Source organism: Lissotriton helveticus, chromosome 9 (genome assembly GCF_964261635.1).
Source record: "Lissotriton helveticus chromosome 9, aLisHel1.1, whole genome shotgun sequence".
Taxonomy (NCBI): Eukaryota; Metazoa; Chordata; class Amphibia; order Caudata; family Salamandridae; genus Lissotriton; species Lissotriton helveticus.
Window position 1 is genome coordinate 151,674,444 of NC_136070.1, and position 20,936 is coordinate 151,695,379.

Below are 20,936 nucleotides of genomic sequence, written 5' to 3' on the forward strand. Positions count from 1 at the left end.
GTTGTCGAGCGTCCTCTGGATACCCATTGGGGACTTAGCCAGCATTAACGTGTCGTCTGCAAACATCAGGGCTGGCACACTACGCCCTGCCAGTTTAGGGGCATCAATGTTAGGGCCTTTATTGAGATGGTCAATGAGCCCATTAACGAATAGGGCAAAGAGTGTTGGGGCCAGGACACATCCCTGGCGGACTCCTCGCTTGACTGGGATTGGGGATGTTAGATTGCCATATTTGCCGTACCTGATTTGAGAATAATTGCCCTCATGCAGGCGAGGAAACAATTGGCAAAGATAAACCGTGACCCCCATCTCCAAAAGGATCGACCACAGCTTCTCTCTGGGGACCAGGTCGAATGCAGATTTCAGATCTACAAATATTAAGTATAGAGTGCCACTCTCTATACTCACGGTCTTCCAGTGAATCATTTGTAATCTGAAAATCTGATCGACCGTGCTCTAAACCCAGCTTGGAGTGGTGTTAGAATGCTGAGTTCCTCCATCCATCCGTGTAGGCACTCAAGGAGAACACGAGCAAACATTTTTTGGGTTACGTCCAAAAGGCTTATGGGCCGGTAATTCGATGGCATGAGTGGAGACCCTTTTTTAAAAATGGGTATAATTTCAGCCCCCGCCCACGTAGGGGGCATGGGGATGCCCTCCAATAAGGCATTAAAAAACAAGGTAAGATAGGCACCCCAGACTGAGACTTCACTGTGGAAAAGATCTCCAGGTATTCTGTCCAGCCCTGGTGCTTTATTCGGGGCTATTTTCTCCAGTGCAAACTTAACTTCGCTTAGTTGAATACGTGGCCCAGTAACCCCTCTTGGTTCTTCTTGGCCTCCCTCCCTTATGTTATAGGAGCCATTAAGGGGTTCGAAATGAGCAACTCAAACTAATATTTGGCTCAATGGCAGATTTGTGGTTCCTAGTGCCTTTGTTGACCAGATTCCAAAAAGCTCTAAGATCCCGTGCTAGCAGGGCTGCCCTAATGTCTTCCCACTTCTGGTTTTCCCAGCATGTTTTGGCCCGTTTCAATTCCCAAGTATAAGCGGCCCGTGCTTCAGACAGATCTACCCTTGTATTACTCTTAATTGCATTCAATAAGTTTTGCTTTGCAACTCTGCAATTACTATTAAACCATTGATGACTGGGTTTGGGCTTATCCCTTAGTTTACTATGGTTAACAAAAAAGGGAGCCAAAGTATCCATTAATTCTTTATGGTTTTCACAAATAGTTAGCTTAGAATCCAGAGAACATGTTTCAGTCGCTAGGGAGTCTGCTTTAACAAAGAAAGGAAGTGCAGTCTGATACAGGCTGGCCAGCTTTTCTTGGGAGAGTGTGAGGTCCCCCCAACGTACCCTTCTCCCTCTGTTTACTTGGACTAGGTCGGAGACTACATTCCCAGGTGTTAAAACATGATTTTTGCCTGTTGATAAGCAGATGTTTATATGCAGGGCATTATGGTCGCTATCACTGCGGGGACTGATATTGAATTCAAGGACTCTATCCCAACTACCAGTATCAACAAGAATATAGTCGATAATTGATGTAGATCCTAGTCTATTGAATGTGATGTTGGAGACAGTACCTGCCGGGAACCGGCCGTTGCAAGCCCGGAGTGAGAATTTTAAACAAAGGGCATTTGTTTGCAATGCTAGTGGGGTCCAGGCAATAACAGGCGAAAGACTAGATTCTGGAATTGACCAATAATGGTCTTCATCGAATATAGCGTCAGGTGCCAAACCCTTAAGGGGTTCGAATTGGGTGTTAAAATCGGCACCAATGATCATCCTGGTGTTAGGGGGGATTGTTTCTAGAAAGACAGGTAACCCGTTGGGCAAAGTGAGAATCACACACAGAATGTCCATGGACTGGGTATCTAATTCTTTAGCCTCACACCCTAAATGCGTGCCAACCCAGGTAGACAAACCTCCTGACGGTCGCCCCTTGCCCAGGTGGGTAGCTGATTTGTCGAATATGGCGAAGCCCATACAGGCAGGCTTAGATCTGGCCCAAGTCTCTTGGAACATGCATACATCATACTGTTCAATAAATAGACACCACTCGGGATTATTCAATTTAGATGGAAGGCCCGCCACATTCCATGACAACACACTAATGGCAGGGTTAGCTATGGATCCCCCCTCTATCTGCAAACTTGAAGGTTGTGTTGCTAGGGCAACTGGGGGACAGATCCCATGGCTGGCAACAGGGGAAGTGTCCTTTACTGGTGGCTGTAAGCCAGTCAGTCAGTCGTTTTGGTCTAGGGAACATAATACCTCATACCTGTTACTTAGAGAAATGTGGCCGCTTGGGGGAGGACGTTCAACATTTGTAATGGTGCTAATATTAGGAGGGGGGTAAAAGTACCCCAGTGGAAGGACATTGACGTGATCGTGATTAATTAGAACTGAACCAGTTTGCCTTAGTATGTGATTCACTAGTTTGGGGAGCCAAAATTAACCACCACACAATCACCAATCAACGTTTTCTCGGTTTTCCCTACCCAGGGAACCCTTCTCACCATTTTAAAGTTATCAAACAGACGCTCACCCAGAACGGTTTTGTTACTTAAAAAATGGAGCACCTTATTTTTCAGGGCGGACCAATGTTCAGCTTTTCCATCTTCTAATTTTGGGACCTTTGCCAAGATGACGGTGTAAGGGCATGACTCTGGTGGAAGATGTAATCGAGAATCTGAGGGAGATGCCTGATCCGGGGGATATAATCTACCCACTGGGCCAACAGGGCCCGAGTTGGCTACTCGCTTAGGTCTCATTGTGTTTTGAGCTATGGACGGGGCATTAATAGCTTTAGCCTGGGTAACAGTGGTTAATGTGGTGGTTACCCGATCAGTTAAATTTGGCGGAATAGTGTTCAAACAAGGAACTTCAGAAGGTTTGGGGGTAGGTAATGATATTATCTGCCGCTGTAATTTGGTTTCAATAGTAGTAAGTCTATTACCTATTTCTTCAAGTTTGGTTGAAACAGGGGAAATAAGTGCCTTAAGCCTACCCTCAATGTAATCCATAAGGTCAGACTTATTCCCCCCTGGGTTAGGTGTATTGGGCACTATCCCTCTTGCATTGCTTGAGGTTGCACTAACCTCGGGATCCAAATTTACAACATTGCCCGAATTGCCCAGATGAAGCTCCAGCCCAGGTGCAGATTTTTTACTCCTAGGCTGTTTGGCTTGATGTCTACTACCCTTGGGTATGCCAGTAGCTTTTCTTTTCCCCCCTAGGATGTTATTATTGGCAGACGCTAATGCCCGCGAATTACTGGTACGGGCTGCTAAAGGAGAAGGAGATAAGCTAGGACCGGCACATGTGTCCCCACCAGATGGTAGGCTTACAGGCAGGGTTCCCCCCTGGATGGAGTCAATGGGATTGATGGATATGGCACAGCCATTGGTCAAATCAGATGGGGTAGCAGTGAGGCTTAACTGCTCTAAGTTAGCTAATTGGGGAGGTAAGTGGGTTAGGGTGTGTAGTGATAATCTCCTTTGGACACTTGCAATCTCTTTTGCCACCTCATGCTCGGCCCTTCTAAGGTAGGCGTCCAGGGTCCCTACACCCCTAACCCCTGGGAAAACCTTAGAATTCAATTTGGCCATTTATAGAGCTGAACTGGCCACAGTAACAATACCGATAGCAAGCTAATAAGGGGGGAATAACACTCAACACTCGCAAAAGAAAGAAATGGGCCTAAACAATAGCAAACACGGGGCAATGTCTTAGTTTCACCAGCAGCTAATACCAATACCGTCCATAAGATCCTGTCCGACGGCAAAAATGAAATGCCCAGTCCGGCTTCTACCGGCTCCGGACGGCCACAGACGGCCCGCCCTCTGCCCGGGCTCAGCCCGGCGACCGCCCGTGTGCGTCCCGCGAGGCGGGAGGTCTGACGCCTTTTTCTAGCACCTCCGGGCGCGTTTGGAGGCGTGGGCGTGGGAAAGCTGAGGCTCCTGGGAGATGTAGTGTACTGTTCCCCCCACTTTGCGGCAGCGCCTGGTGTCCTGCGGCGCTTGCGGCGGGGGGGAACGGCACTGGGCAGCAGGGCAGAGTGACGGCAGCAACCTCCCGGCAGAGAGAGCAGCAAAGGAGAGGCCCCGAGCGTTCTTCGTGCAAGAGTTTGGCTCATCAGCCCAAATTCCAACGGAATCTGGGCTGGCGAAGTGTACGAAGCCAGGTTAAAGAGAAGTCTATAGGCCTTTGAAATGGTTGTATCCAGAAGTTGTGCGTCAGTTCCTATATATATATATATATATAATTGGTGGCTTTCCAGTCATTTTCAAATGTGCTAATTTTATTGCCCTCTGACTTGGCACTGTGGCTTTCGAAACTCTGACCGGTTTCTCTTGCAACTGTCTGTAGCACGTGCATGGCCTTGCCTCACCATTAACATGACTCTTCAGTTTTCACGGTCTCGCCATATTATTGTTTTTTCCAAGAAATGAATGCATAATATACATATATTTCTGGGGTTTTGGTCAGCGCGCTTTATCACTGGTTGATCAAACTGTCACTCACGGCTTGCTTCGTCCATCACACCATGAGGCAACAGGTCAACCCACTGGCTCCCTTCACTTTGAGGGACTGCACAAAGCATATGCACATTTTCACATCTGCCTAAAATACCTCAGTTCTCTTAAGTAACTATGGTGATTTGGGTTTGCCTTTTTAAGCATTATATTTATTTTACCTGTTCCTAGGTTACCCACTTGGATGGAGATTTGTTTTATTTATTTATTTATCGGATTTATAATGCGCATAGCTGCCCCAGCGACGGGGCATCCCAGCGCAGACCGCAGACTCCAGGACAAGAACCAGAGATTAGAAAGGCTTAAGCTGGAAAAAGCCAGGTCTTATTGGCCTTCCGGAACGCAAGATGGTTCTGGATCACTCTGATGGGCACAGGAAGTGAGTTCCAAAGTTGCGCGGCCAGGCTGTGATAAGAACGGCCACCCGCTCTGGCTTTCCAGACACGCGGGGTGCAAACCAGAGCTGAGGCGGTGGATCTTAAAGGACGCCGTGGCACGTAGAACTCTAGCAGCCCCGCCAACCCCACAGGTGCCTGAGGTGATAAGGTCTTATGCGCCAAACAAAGTGCCTTGAATTGAATGCGCTTCTCCACCGGCAACCAGTGGAGTTTCTGAAGTACGTGGGAAACAGAGCAAGAGGTCGGAAGGGCCACCAGCATGGGGGCGGCTGCATTCTGTGCCCTTTGAAGACGCTTGAAACTGGCCTTTTTCACGCCAAAATATAGGCAGTTGCCGTAATCCAGTCTAGACAAAATTGTAGACTGAAGAATGATTTGGTGAACGTATGGAGGGAAAAAAAACCAACAGTGGCTTCAGGCCCCGCAGAAGCCCAAAACAAGCCCCATCCACTGCCTTGGATTGGGCGTCAAATGTCAGGCCACTATCAAACCAGATGCCTAGGTTTTTTACTGTCTCCTTGGGCGAGGGGGCAGGATTCAGGCGGTCCGGCCAACAGTCCTCAGACCACAACCCCTGATCCTTCCCAAACAGGATCTCGGACTTGCTGTTGTTAAGCTGTACAGTTTGTCGCCATCCAGTCCGCAATCGCAGAGAGGTCCTCTTTGAACTTGATCGGATTAGTGCACCTTTTTTGGGAAAATGCGATCACTAACTGGGTGTCGTCAGCATACGATACCAGTGACAAGCCCCTTCCCTTCGCCAACACAGCCAAAGGCTGGACGTAGATGTTAAACAGTAGGGGGCTTAACACTGAACCCTGCGGTACACCCTGGCGCAAGGCAAGCTCTTGGGAATGGAAAGGAGGGACATGAACTTGGAAGGACCTCCCCTCCAGAAAAGACCGGAGCCATTCCAGAGCCGCGTCCCTGATGCCTATTTCCTGCAGGCATCTTAAGAGTATCGCATGGGAGACTGTGTCAAAAGTGGAACTACAAGTCACCCAAAGAGAATGCTGTGCAATCAAAATGCTCTTAGACAGTACAAACACAAGAATAGGGAGGAAAACATTGAATTGGAAGCAGGGGCGGGAGACAGACAAGAAGTTCATACAGTCACACGTAAGGGGCTAACCCACAGCCCACACTATGTATTCTATTGTTTACAGTAGCACAGCAGACAGATAAAGTTGGCTGTAGGCGAGACCTGAAATAATAAAATCTCCAATTCATGGCATTTGGGTCATCACAAGCTGCTTTGAAATCTGTTTCAGGGAAAATCCAAGCCAATTTAGACTTTTTACTTTTGCTGGCATCTTGTCCATGCCCATACAATATGTGGCTCAGAAATCATTCTTGAACGTACAGCGTCGCTTTTATTTGCAACTGTTTTTATTGTTTTTCTTGGAACCAAACATTGCACACAATGTCATCCCATGTGAATAAGTATAAATTGAATGTAAGGCCCTCCCACCCCGTCCTTGCCACTCCCCTACCCAAACATCATGGTGAGTTGGCCTGACTTCCTCCTGTATATGGTCATTTGTCGTACTGTTCGGTATACACTTTTAGACAGATAAGTTTATGATTTCTGCAGAGCTTCCCCTGCTGATCTGTGACTTCTTTAAAGTCAGACATGGCAACGTATATAGCAGTGAGAGCTTTGCCAACAGTAGTGAGAAAAGAAGGACTGACAATAACCCAGAGCTTTCTGTCAATTGCAAGACGCAAACATCATCTCAACAGAATGTCTTCCTTGACTTCGAAAACCTTTGACCGGGCAAAGAGAGCATTCGTATGTATCTGTGAGAGTTTTGCCAACAGTAGTGAGAAAAGAAGGACTGACAATAACCCAGAGCTTTCTGTCAATTCCAAGACGCAAACATCATCTCAACAGAATGTCTTCCTTGACTTCGAAAACCTTTGACCGGGCAAAGAGAGCATTTGTTCTGTAATAACAGGTTACACGGTGAGGGAGGAGCATTGCCCACAGCTCGAGCTATTAGTTTGTTTTGAATGTGTGCAAGATGTAAAATGAGTGCACCCGGTGGTCTTGGCCATGCTGCTAACTCAGGGGAGAATAAGACATTTGCCAATGGTGTGGTAAAGCCTTCCGGGTACAAGATGATGGCTCTCCAGTCCATATGTATTTATATCTTCTGGTTTACAGATTGACAAGCTAGCGTATGCTCTCCTTACCTTTAGCATATGTTGTTGTACTGCTGTTGTCTGTGCAAACAGTGGGGCAGCGACTGCGCCATGGACCCTAATGCAAGCAAGACTGTGGGCTCCTGTATCCTCTAGTTAGGTGGTTTAACTACACTGGCTCTATTATTGATGGCTAACTTCCTGTGTGCTGGTACATCATGCCTCAACTTCCTCTTCTCCATCACTTTAGCCAACAAGCATTGGTAAGTCTGATAGGCCTGCCTTCAGCGTATGATCTCATTCAAGCACAGACCTGCATACATGCTGGTTACATGTGTTAGCACACCAAAGCTGGGCCTTTTGGCTTTGCCAGCGCTTGCGTGTGTTGCACAAACTACTTCAGTCTTGTGATGTCACAGAAGTGTTTTAATAGTTACTTTTCCCACTCAGTGGTAATTATTTTATAGACCATAGAAGGACGAAGAACTGAGCTGGCCACAAACTTGACCGTCCAGCTATCCACAGATTGCCACGGTTTTGAACTAGCTGCACTATATCATTGGCTGTTTCTAGTGCATTCACTGGTAAGACAGCTCGGTGGGATAAGGTTCCCACTGTAGAGAGCTGTGTATCCAGCAGGTCTCAGATTCCAGTACTGATGAGATGCGCGGTGCAGCTGATGTACTCGAAGACACATGCGATCAGTATCCAAGTCCAAAGTTTGGATTTCCATAAAATAGCTGAGTCTTGGTGCTTGATGCAAATAATCCCCTATAAACTGCAGGGCACAGATGTGAATCCTTATTAATTGGGGAAGGGTTCGTCAGGGCAGGAGGAGCTTAGAGTGCAGGAAGTGTGAGATGGGCCTCACTGTGCCCGCATACCCCCCCCCCCCCCACCCCCCTACCTCCCAGCAGAGGTTGACTGTAGAAACAGGGGCCTGCGTTATGAATGAGTTTAAAAGGCTGCAAGCCACGCAGCGACAACCATGCAGCCAGCTGTCAATGAAAAGAGTAAGGGAGGACGGGGTAGTGGAACAGCTGATGAGTCAAACAGCAGAAGGAGGTCACCAGGCTGTATCAGGAAGGAAACCTGCTGAGAAACGCGGGAGCCCGGAAACTTCAAAGCGTGGAAACACTCAAGGAGTTAGGCGCAGGCGGCAGCAGGGGTCACGAGCTGTGCGGAACCAAAACCACGCAGAGGAATTCGTGCCATAGAGGCGGTCCTGGAACACAAGACCCGGGCACGAGAGAAAGCTGCACAAACACTGCCAGCCAGCCTGCAGCGAAGCAGACATGTGTGCCAACATAAATGTTCAATGTACAGTAGATCGTCAATATCACCAGTCATGCTGTGCGTGGATGAGCCCCACATACTGTAAAGGGAATTCTATGGGCATAGTATTTATGTCGAGTTACTGCACTGTTTAGTATGAATAATCCTAGGTGTGCCAATTTAGTTGTAATGTGGATTAAGACCTCATTAAATGCTATCATTTTTTGATCGCCTATAATGAAAGTTACTTACAACATATATAGTGTTCATCAGAAGCTGGGTGGAATTGTAAACCTGGTTTCCAACGAGCGCAGCTTGAAAGAGTATGTTTGTCCCCCTCTGCAGTGTGCAAGCAAAGCAACCCCAGGGAGGACTGGTCGCTGACCCCGGAGGAGTTCGAGGCTTGGAATACTTTGTACAGAATTAAAGAGAGTGATGGGCTCCAAGAAGTCACAGTGCCACGATCCTGCTTCGAAACGTTCAGCGATGCGGAGCAAAAACCCGTAAGTTCAACATTCCTGAAGGGCTTTCGATGTTCTCCTTGTCGATGCCCTTAAAATCCACCAAGGAAGACTGAATTAACATCCTTGAAATGATTTAATCAATACGTTTAACATAAAATACGCACAGATATTCTGGTTGTTTTTATGTTAACATTTCTTTGAAGTTTGTATTTGACAACACAGCGTAAGCAAAAAGCATCTTCACATATGGGCAGTTTATCAGTCAGCTCCTGTGTAAATACAACAGCATCAATGAAAGCGTCATACATTTCATGTTTACAGTCGTACATCATATGTGACATGCACACACTCTTTACAGTAGGAACAACACCATTCTCTTCTGTGCTCTGGGGCAACAGGCAGGGAAATTAAGTTATATTGGGGTCTAGATGAGGAAGTCATAGACAGTCCTCGTACACGTCATCAGCCCTATCAGATCTTTTCACCATACTCTGTGATATTCCTGAATTCCCACGCCATAGCCAGATGACCCTTAGATATTGAAGCAGTTAAAGTGTGGGCATAATTTATGAAACTTCAGGCAGCAAACCCAAGAGATATGATACGGGGTAACGAAGCCCACGCTTCTAACAGAATGTACAGTATAACTTGAGATGAACCGTTGTGCATTTAGTAAAAATATTATCAACTTTAATGTAGGATAAAGGGTGGTGTGCGGATGGGTTGTCGGTTAGATTACACTCTGTAGGAACAGTCGTAATGTCCGCTTTACTTGTTGGAGGCAATACTGTCACATAGTCTCTAGTGCCTTTTCGTTCATGACGCATAGATATGGGGTGGATAGATTTGGAGTGGAGGAAGTCAATATTTTGATATGTTCTTTATTGAATTCTTCTTTGATGGTGCCAAATTCTTTCATCAGCTCTTTTATCCCTTTTGTAGAGAGCACCTTCCTGATCTGTAAATCAGACTGGAAAAGCTAAAGTCTGCCAACAATGCTCCAACCATTTCCCTAGCTTTGACAAAACTTAATCAGTACCTTGATAGTTTGTCTATGCTTTGCGTCAGCCCCCCCCCTTCCAAACACCAGAGTGATCTAAATGAAGAAAGAACCATGTGTGTTTATTCAATTGGAGACCGCCCTACTGTTTGGACCTTCTACATCTTTCATACCTCTGTTTACCTTCAAGACTTAACCCTTTGCCCATAATGACTTCTCTCCAAGGAAGGCAAACAAGTTCTGCATCTGATGTAGCTAATTTTGACTGCTTGCCTTCTGACCGCAGAGAATTCACCCACCTGGATGTTTCACTTGTGCAGGAGAATGATCGTTCAAGCTTAAGCCTCTTCAACAAAGAAAATGTGTAAAGCTAAATGGAAACTTTTATGAATCTGGTCTTTGAAGAAGGGTATTCATCCCGGTCTTCCAGACCTTACCAACTACTACCTTTCCTCTTCCATCTGGTGAAAGTCAGGCCCCCAAGTACAATATTATAAGAAACCAACTCTGGGCCTTTTCAAGATTTTACCGTACATCAGTTTCATTTTCACTTTTCTCACATTGCATTGTGAAAGGCTTTTACTAGAGGGTTGTCTCGGACACCCCCTGCGTTTCCCACCAATTCCGTGAGAACTCCGTACATAATGATGCAGCCAAACAGTCTGATAGAGACTTCTGGCCACAGATTCCATACCTAAGAAAATTCCCTAGGTGCCACAACGCTTCTGTTATTTTTCGTGAGCCCGTACCCTGTGTGCCGGTAAGTGGTGTTGTCCAGCTTTGCGTGACGTTGGCATCGACAGCACTGGAAGTGACATTCGCAGTGCATATATAGACGCCACCCATGTGCGCTGACATCCGTTCTTTTCTTTCCGCTCTTGATCCGGGAAGAGCTATCCCATAGTCTCTTCTTGACTAGATTTTTTTGACATTTTGTCGAAGTCTTTTAAGAGGTTTACCTCCTGGAGTTGAAGTTATGTCTTCAAAGAAGGCTAGCTTCAAGCCATGCTGTGCCGGTCACCGACAGATGTCGGTGATGGGACCCGCATCTTTTGAGCCTTTGGTGCCTCGAGTGAAACCACAGCACGAAGGCCTGCCCGACTTCTGTGCAATGCACTCGAAGGCCTTGAGGTAGCGAGCCCTCAAGCTTATGGTGGCTCGATGTGCAACGCCTTGACATTCCCTGCTGAAAGGGAGGTCCCGGGAGCGGTTGATGTGTCTGAAGTCTTTAAACCATTCGGGTAAGTCCAAGTCCCACAAAAAGAAGTCGTAGTATGGTTCGACTACACCTCGTCCGTTGGCCAACAAAACGAGGGAGCATTGCCATTCAAGGCCTGGCTCTGCGGTTAAAACTCGAGTTTCCGGGAGCTGGAGAATTTTATGAGGCCATGCTCCTCATCTTTGGGTGGCCCATACCCTCCGGTACGCCTTCGGGCCCCACAGGTTCGGGAATGGCCCCTAGTGGATCCACGCTGGTGGTTCCAGCCCTGGTGCCAGTCGGGCCCCTAGGATCCACAGATGGATCCAAGTTGGCGCCGGTTGTGCCACCTCGACCTTTCCTGCAGCAGATCCTGAGGCTGACACTACTTGCGCCAGCAGCGCCATTCCCTTTCTCATCCCTGACTGACACAGAGCCAGTGGGGTGTCGTCCGGCATCGACCTGAGCCATGCCTTCCAGGCCATAGCCTTAGCCCTATTCTTACGGGCTAGGACTCAAGGAGGATTGGGAGAGCTCACTGGACCCTGAAGAATACCAACCTTATGAAGACCGACTGGGCTGAGGATCTGAGTGAAGCCAGTGGACAGGATACTTCTCCAGATACTGGCATGATTTCTCCCCCTACTGTGGCTACGGAGGAGGGAGTTTCACTCGCAGTGGTAGTTTGGAGGGCAGCTGAGGTCCTGGACTGTAGCTTGCTGTCTGTGGCAGTCAAGACGAATGTTTAACGAAGTGCATCAGCCAGGAGTGTCCCCATCCGAACTGCTTCTCCCTTTCAATGAGGCAATTCAATTCAATATACTTTATTCTGGTTGTTAGAACAACCATAAAAGCAATTACAGAATTAATAGCATACTTTAAAAAACTATTACACAACAAAGTGACATATTCCAGAATAATTAAGAGCAAAAAAAGCACATTCATAACAGCATGTTACAATCTCACATTATGTCAATTTCTTTTTCAGTTTACAAGGACAATACCTTTCCTTACATTAATTGCTTTTAGAATGTATGACACATCATAAAAAAAATTCCAGGGTCATTCAGTGCAACAAGAAATTTATAGCAGCATGGCACGATCTCACATTATGTTTAATAAAAAGCGGTTTTAAATAAAAACACCTAAAATACAGGTAGAAATTAAAAAAGAGCATAAAGTGCACTGTGCTTTGTTTAGAAAGCTCATCACAGGGGCAGGGTGTAGAATTTGGGGGGCATGTTTTCATTACAGGAAAAGCGACTAGATGATGCACTATACCTAGTCTCTATCTAGTCAATACATAATGATGTAAAGATTTAGTCACTGTGATTAAATAATCTTGAATTCCCCTTTTAATGAGGCATTTACTGATGTCCTACTTGGGCCTTGGTCCAAGCCCAGCACAGGGGCTCCTGTGAACCGGAGGGTTGCCTGCTGCCACCGGCCAGGTCCGGTGGAACCACATTTTCTAACCCAAAACCCTACCTCATTGAATTTGGTGGTCCAAGCCTCCACGTCCCACTTAAATCCTGACACATTCCCTACCTGGACAGGGAATCAAGGAGGCAGGACAATCTTGGAAAGAAGATGTTTTCTTCTGCCAGCCTGACACTGTGGTCTCTGAACACCACAAGACTTTTCCTATGTGCTGTGGGATACGGTTGTGCAGGTGCTGCCAACGCTCCCGGAGGAAGCCCAGGCTGTGCTCTCCCAGGCTATTGCCAATGGGAGGGATGCAGCGCAGTTTAACATCTACTGTGGACTGGACACTACCGACTCACTAGGTGGATGGGTTTCCCAGACAGTGGCCCTGCAACGCCACGCCTGGTTGAGGATGACTGACTTTTCTGGGGATGTCCCGTCCTCCCTCATGGGCATGCCTTTTGATGGCTCCCGTCTCTTTGGAGACCAGACAGATTCGGCGCTGGAGCGTTTTAAGGACAGCAGGGCTACGACGAGGTCCTTGGTCCTTTCTATGGCCGCTCATCACCCTCAATCCGCCTTTCGCACCTTTTGTGGCCACGGAAGGGGCGTACAACTATGTCTTTACCCGCCCAGCCACTGCAGTGCGCAAGCTTCCCAACCTCTGCATCACCGCGGCCGAGGTTTCTACCAGCCCCAGTGGATTGGGTGGCCAGTGGTCAAGTCGGTTCACCAACCTCCCTACAGCCGCACCCTCCAAACCCTCCTAGTCTGCCCACATATTTTCGTGGGCCCCCAGTCGGTGGCAGGTTTTGCCATCACTTGCTCCGCTGGCAGTCCATGACATCGGACAGGTGAGTTTTGCAGATTTTCTTAAGAGGCAATTCCCTCCCCTTCGAGACTGCCCCTCCCTTTCATGCCACCCACGTACGACAGGCTGATGGAGGTCCACCTATCTCTTCTCCGTCAGGAAATGACATCACTTTTGGCATCAAGAAGAGTGCAGGCGGCAGAAGAAGGTTCTGTTGGCTATTCCCACTAATATCTGGTGCCCAAGAAGGACGGAGGCCTTTATCCTATCCTCGACCTACGCTCTCTCAATTTCTTCCTTAAGAAGGAGAAATTCAAGATGGTCACTCTGGTTCAGGTCCTGTCTGCCCTTGAGACTGGATGGTAGCGTTGGACTTGCAGGACTCTTACTTTCACATTCCCATCCTGCTTGGCCACAGGTGGTACCTGTGGTTCACGGTTGGCCATGAGCATTTTTAGAACTAATTTTTAGAACCCAATTGTAAACGGGTTGAACGCTACCAACCAGAATATAAGGTTCTTAAGTATTGCCCGGCGGTGTCGCCTCTTGAACCCACAAGATATTTAACAAATGAAGAGGCAGGCGCTGGAGACTGGAAGGCAGGAAACAAGGTTTTATTTTCTCCGGAGGAGAAACACGTCAGTTGGACAGCAGGTATCGTTCTGAGGTGCTCTGCTCGCATCTCTGAGGCCTGGCCTCTTATACACAAGTTAATCACTTTATTGCATGAAACACATTCTTGTTAATACTTTGATGTACGAAAAAGACATCCTCGGAATCCCCCTTCGGGCCCGTTCCCACACATATCTACAGTAGAAGTCCCCACCCTGGTCACAGCAGGTGATGACTATCGCGCAGCTGGATATTCCGCCAATTCATGGAATGCGGGGTTCGATCGGATCTCATGGGGTGGGGGCTTTGATCAACTCGGGGGTCCTTTGATGAGGGAAGCTTTCTATTGCACGGGGAGGGGCAAGGGATAGTATCGGCAGAGCTGGGTGTCGGCCTGGGAACGGGGAAGACAAACGGGCACACGGGGAAAAGGGGGTTTGCATCTAAGGGCCGGGGATCATGAAAGGGAAGAAGGGAGGTGTCGCGCTGGGAACAGGATGAGGGCCTGGGGCAGAGCAGCGCCGAAGAGGGGTTTGACTCAAGGCAGGTGCAAGCAGGGGGTTGTCGGCATGTGGGGGCTGCCTGCGAGGCTAGGAGAGGGAGAGACGCGCTGGTTATCAGAAAAGGGCAGGGAAGCCATGGTGTTCAAAATGGCGGCTGTTTACGTGCACGAAAGGGTTCGAGAAGAGCAAGAGGGCGCCGATAATGTTGACGGTTTCAGCCTAACTTTCAACAGTCCTCCCTTTTCAACATATCTAGCCAACTTGCTTACTCAATGTCAATTTTCATCAAATTCCTAACCTCGGTATCATACAATGCCCTCACGCGTTCGCTTCCAAAGTCCGTAGTTTTGGGGAAAATACAACTTGCACATAAAGAACACAGAGGTGGCAGACATTGAATTCCTAAGCATAGACCACATATTACAACTACAGGAATCAGGATAATGGTGAGCAGTCTCCAGCCCCAGTTCTTAACGGTGTCCCAGAACCAACCACCAAGCGACCATTCTTCTTGTTCTTGGTGGACTTCCGAAGAGAGTCTGTGAAGGTGTTCGATGGCTTTGTACACTGAGGGTGAGTTGTCCGGTATGTATGTACAACAGCTGGACCCAATAATGCGGCATGCTCCTCCACGGTCCGCCAGAACCACATCTAGAACCAGGCGGTTCTGAAGAGCCACCAGACGGACCGCTTGGAGCTCGGCAGTGTTGTTAGCAAAGATACCAGCTGTGATGTTCATGGTTGTTTCAACTGCCTGAGTTAGATGTCGGATGGCGCGGCTGTTCGCCATCGGGCCCCAGAGGGGGACGAGTCCTTTCATAGCATCGAGGAACTGCGCTCCTGTTGAGTCGGCTTGCTCAATGTCTTTGGCTCGTTTTTGTCTATGGTGATCCGCTGGGGCCACATAAGTCGGGGGAAGGACGAAGGAGATGAAACAAGTGCCCCCCCAGCCTCTGGGGAGCCAGGTGTAGGCCTTTGTGCCGCAGACGAAGTACATGTTTGGGGATGACACAAAGGATGGTGGATCCGTGGAATCCAAAGTTCTGGTGAAGCGGCAGGCGCTGTGGCCCACCAGCTGTGTCCCAAGTCCTTCTACACACATGTGGCCTGTGACGTTGATGACCGACAGGGCTACAGTCAGAGTGGCAGCCGTTCGTTTCCGCAGATAAGAGAAGGTGGGTCTGGTTGGATTGTTAAACACCTGCATTTCGATTCGTTCCTTTTCAGGGATGTCCACGTGGATTGAGTCGTGGGGGGTCAGCGGGCAGAAGTGTGTCTTTGTTTTGTTCCGCCCGACCCCGTGAGAAAAATGCGCTGCGGTTCTGCTGGAGGTGGCATTGTCCTTATAGCTTTCTTGCAGGAGGATCAGCCAAGCAAGGCAGGAGCCGTGAACAGAGAAAGGTGAAGGGATGAATGGTATCGAGTGTCCAGTGGCGTGGGGTAGCAACCCACAGATCCAGCAGTTGGTGGCATTGGTGGCAAGATTGTGTTGGTGAAGTAGCTGCACGAAAGAGTTATTCCAAAACTCCTTTCGCCTTTCTCTTAGTTGAGGAGAGAGCGAAATCAGATAATGTTCCTTCATGGTGGTAGGCTGAGCAGTGGTTAGGAATGCTTCGTGAGCAGGTGCATGTTCCTCCATAATCCAGAGCGTGGTCATGAGGACAAAGCAGAAGAGGATTGTGATGAAGAGTACAATTGTCTTTGAGCTGTGAAGTTTGTCTGTTCTTGGGTTTCTGTAGCGGGTATTTCCTGTTGCTTCCATCATCTTCTTATCTGGCGCTTCCATCATCTTCGAGGTGCTCGGTAGCGGGCAGAACCACAGACTTTGTTTAGTTCTCTCCCGGTGACCCTTGGTTGTGTCTAGGTCACCGTTCTGAGATTTTAACTCGGTCCGTGGCCTACTTAGCCGAAGCTCCCTCCTTTCGACGCAGGAAATACCCTTCTCTGGATGGCACAGTGGGATCAGAGAATTTTGAAAGTTCAAGCGCTTCAGTATCCGGATAGCAGGCCAGTGACGGTCGGTCCTTGTTCAGGAGCTCTTCTTGGTTGTCGATGTTTTCCGTCGTGGCTAGGGTCGGAGAGACCTTCTTGCAGTGGTGTGCATGCAGCCAGTGCCGTTTCCCCTCCACACGAAGAGCCGTCCGGGTGGTGATTAACACTTGCCAGGGGCCCGTCCACCGGGGTTCCAAACTCTTCGATCGCTGAAAATTTCGGATCAGCACGAAATCCCCAGGCTGGATGGTGTGGCCCGGACCCCTGGAAGCATCGGGGATGGCCTGCTGCACCTGCTGATGAATGACAGACAGAGTTTCAGTCAATTTATACAGGTAATCAGACATTAGGACGTCCGGGACGTCATGAATGGAGGTAGGTTTTGGGGCAGACCAGACACTCATGGGTCGACCGAAGACAACTTCATAAGGAGTTAAGTGATGTCGGGTGGGGGTAGAGCGCATCGATAGTAATGCCAGTGGGAGGGCGTCTGGCCATTTCAGACCCGTGGTAGCCACTATCTTGGCCAGTTTAAGCTTTAGTGTGGCATTGTGTCGCTCAACAAGTCCGGCAGATTGGGGGTGGAAGACTGCATGAAATTTTTGTTTTATGCCCAATCCCTTTAAGATGAGCTGGATAACTTCGGCTATGAAGTGGGGGCCATTATCACTCCATAAGATACGACAGAGGCCGTAACGGGGAAAAAATTCCTTTAACAGTACCTTTGCAGTGGCCATAGCGGTGTTGTCACGGGTTGGATATGCTTCCACCCACTTGCTAAATGCGCACACCACAACAAGTACATATTTTAGGCCCTGGCACCTGTCTAGCTGGATGTAGTCCATCTGCAGGACTTCAAATGGGTGGTTTGGGACCCCAAATCCCCCCCGGGGTACTACAGTTCCTTTCCCGGGGTTGTGTTGCAGGCATATTAAGCATTGTTGGACCAGGCGTTTGGCGGAATCTGGGATTTTATCATTGTGCCAAACTCTGGAGACAAGTTCGATCATGGGGGCTGACCCTATGTGGGCAGGGGAGTGGGCCATGGTCAGTATGGGAATCAGGTATGAGTCAGGTAGCAACCACTTGTTTGTGGCTTTTGTCCGCCAGCAGCCTTCGTCATCTTTCACTCCCACCCGTGTCCATTCAGTCAGTTCGTGTTGTGTGCTAGCCGTTTGAATGTCTCTGATAGTGTCCTTAGCGTCAGTCCAGTTTTCTGCTTGTGACCTGGTCACGTACATACGCGTGGTCGTCCTATTTTCAGCTGTCGTTCGGGCAGTGATGTCGGCTAGCGCGTTTCCCTGTCCAATAATGTCCGTCACCCTTTTGTGTGCCTGGCATTTGATGACCGCAAGCTTTTTGGGGAGAAGGACAGCTTCGATCAAGGCGGAGACTAGATCCCCGTGTAGAATGGGTGTGCCGTGTGAGGTCAAGAATCCCCTCTCCCTCCAAAGGAGTCCGAAATGGTGAACCACCCCGAAGGCATACTGGCTGTCGGTGTAGATGTTAGCTGTGATTCCTGCTGCTAGGATGCAAGCTCGTGTTAGGGCAATTAGTTCCGCTGCCTGAGCAGATCGTTGCGTGATGCGGGCTGTCTCGATTACAGCTCGAGCCGTGGTGACTGCATAGGCAGCGGAAGTGGTGCCATCGGGGAGTTTGATGTAAGAACCGTCCACCCACAGCTCCCCGTCGGGGTCAGGGAAAGCCGTGTCTCTGAGGTCAACCCTACTTCTAGTCTGTTCGTCTGTGAGAGTCACGCAGTCATGTATAGGGTGAACATTGGGATCGTTCTCTGGTAAGGGTAACAGAGTTGCCGGGTTCAGTGTGGTGCATCTTTTCAGGGTGATATGGGGTGCAAGCAAAGTCAGTTCGTATCCGGTCAGTCGTGCGCTCGTCAGGTGTTGCGTCTTGGTTTGGTTCAGGAGGGTGTCGACTGCGTGGGGTACCAATACCGTGAGGGAATTCGAGAGTACGATCCCCTCACTCTGTCGGATAGAGATTGCAGCAGCAGCCACGGCTCGAAGGCAGGCAGGTAAGGCCCTGGCTACAGGGTCAAGAGTGGCAGAGAAGTAAGCGCACGGTCGTTGTCTCGGGCCAGTGGCCTGGGTCAGGACGGACAAAGCGCACCCCTCCCTTTCGTGAGTGTAAAGGGAGAAGGGCTTTCTGTAATCTGGGGTACCCAGGACAGGGGCCGAACAAAGGGCATCTCGTAGTTCAGTGAAGGAGGTCTGACACTCAGGGGTCCAAGGGAGAGGGAAGGGGATGTCTTTACTTAGCAGAGAAAGCAGCGGTTTCACAATGAGGCTAAAGTTTGGTAACCACTGTCGACAGAAGGAGGTGAGGCCCAGTAGGGAGCGAACCTGTTTCTGGGTCTTAGGGACAGGAGTTTCAAGAATGGTTCGGATCCGGTCGGGAGTGAGTTTCCTTCCTTCTTTGGACAAAAGGTGGCCTAGGTAAGTGACTTGGGGTTGGCAGAATTGCAACTTCTTCTTGGAGACCTTGTGACCACTTTCCGCAAGGAAGTGTAGGAGTTGAATGGTGGCGGTAACCGCTAATGGGGTAGTGTCAGCTGCCAAAAGGATGTCATCGACATATTGTACCAACACCACTCCATCGGGTAACTGGACTTGATCCAGTTGTCGTTTTAGGGCCTGGCTGTAGATGCTAGGGCTTTCTGTGTAGCCCTGGGGTGCTCGGCAAAACCTATATAATCGGGCTTTTAGGGTAAAGCCGAAGAGATATCGGCTGTCTGGGTGGATGGGGATGGAAAAGAATGCATTTTTGAGGTCGATGACAGTGAAGGTGGTGGCAGTAGGAGGAATCAAAGTCAGGATGGTGGTGATGTCTGAGACCACAGGGTACTGGGGTACCACCACTTTGTTGATCTCTCGGAGGTCGATGATAAAACGGTATGCTCTCTCATCTCCCTCTCCCTGTTTCTTGATGATGGGCAAGATAGGGCTGTTGCAAATGTTGCTAACCACTTCCTCTACCACTCCTGCGTCTATCAGTGACTGGATAATCTTTACCAATGCCTTCTCGCCCTCGGGCGATATCCGATATTGTGGAAGTTTTGGGAGTGTTGCGTCTGGTCGGACAGTAATGTGCACTGGGTCAATCAACATACGTCCTACGTCCGAATCCGTTTTGGCCCACAGATACGGAGGCAGAGTGTCAAGCAGGGATGCGTCAGTTTCGGTGATGGAAAACATGTGTTGGGGAGAGCAATGTCTAAGCAGAACGGGGTTGTCGTAAAGAAACACTCGAACTCCATCTTGAGAACATCTGATCGTCGCTCGGAAGTGTTTTAGTAAGTCAAGTCCCATAATGGCGTCAGGGCTATTGGAGGAGAGCAAAAACGTGGTGTCAGTGGTGTTGTTTTCTACGTCAAAGAGAATCGGGGCAGACAAAGGGTTAGTTGAGGGCGTTCCGTCGAAACCTGTCGATGTTATGAGTGAGCCAGACAAGGGTGCCCTTGGAATCAGTCGTTTAGATAACGCGCTACGGGTTGCGCCAGTGTCTACCAGAAATGGAGACTTGGTACCCAGGACCTTAGCAGTGACGTAAGGGCCCTGCTGGTCAACATAGAGCTCGACTGGATCCCTCCCTTGCCCTTGGCTGTCCTATGCGAAGTCGTGGGCGTCCTCATAGTCGGATTGCTGATATTGGTTCTGCCTGGGTCGATCAAACGTATTTGGTCTGCCTGATCTGTCGTTAGTCGTGTCATTTGGGGGCCCTCGCTGTTGTCCCTTATTTCTCAGTCCATTTGCTATGTCCCTGGGGTCTCTGTTTTTGATTATTTCCAAAAGAACTGGGCACTGGGATTTCCAATGGCCAGTTCCTTTGCAGAAAGCACACTGGTTCTCTCTAAGGTCTGTGCGTCCACTGTAGGAAGTCAGAGTGCGGTCCTGGGGAAATGTAGTCTTAGGGACGTTCGTCTGGTAATTTCCCCGATATTGGTCTCGTCCTATAGTCACCCCTTGCAGTTTGGCAATCATCACCCTCTCTTTCAGGTCCTTTTTCTTTTTCTCTGTTGCCCTATCGTTTTCATTTTTCTGATGTTCATAATATTGGGCCATTTGGAGAATAGCTGTAGGTTTGGAGGCTGCCCAACTACTCTCGCTGGCCTGTAGTTTCTGGGAGATCTCCGATGACAGACCCTTAACATAATTCTGGACAAACAGATGGTGTCCGGTTGCAGTGGTCATGTCCTGGCCGCTGTAATCAGAGAACACCGTTTCAAACCGGGAGAAGTATTCCGATACATCCTCCTGGGGTTTCTGGCGACAGGCTGTTACTATCGACCAGTCCACTTTCTTTTCTGGAATCAGGGATTTTAATTTCTCTACGATTCTATCCGGAAGGTCTAGAATGGATTTCAAAGGCTTTTGTCCTGGTCCCCGTTGTTTATCCAGATCATCGAGTTGTGACCAGGTATGTCCAAACAGCTCAAGGTGGTCGACTTTCCGGATTTGCTTCCATACATCAGCTGGTAGACATAACCCAAAGAACAAGTCGATGTCAGCCAGGGTCATAATCGTTGAACCCAGGGCTGTACCCAATTCAGTA

General features: G+C 48.9%; 1 protein-coding gene across 1 annotated transcript in view; it reads left to right on the forward strand.

Annotated features, from left to right (window-relative positions):
* The window catches only part of FANCM (FA complementation group M), an 837,191-nt gene that overhangs the window by 516,867 nt on the left and 299,388 nt on the right, over positions 1–20,936 (forward strand). The window contains exon 12 of the mRNA XM_078659682.1: positions 8,708–8,865. Within this exon, the coding sequence (XP_078515808.1) occupies positions 8,708–8,865 (158 nt within the window). The remainder of the gene's footprint in view (positions 1–8,707; positions 8,866–20,936) is intronic.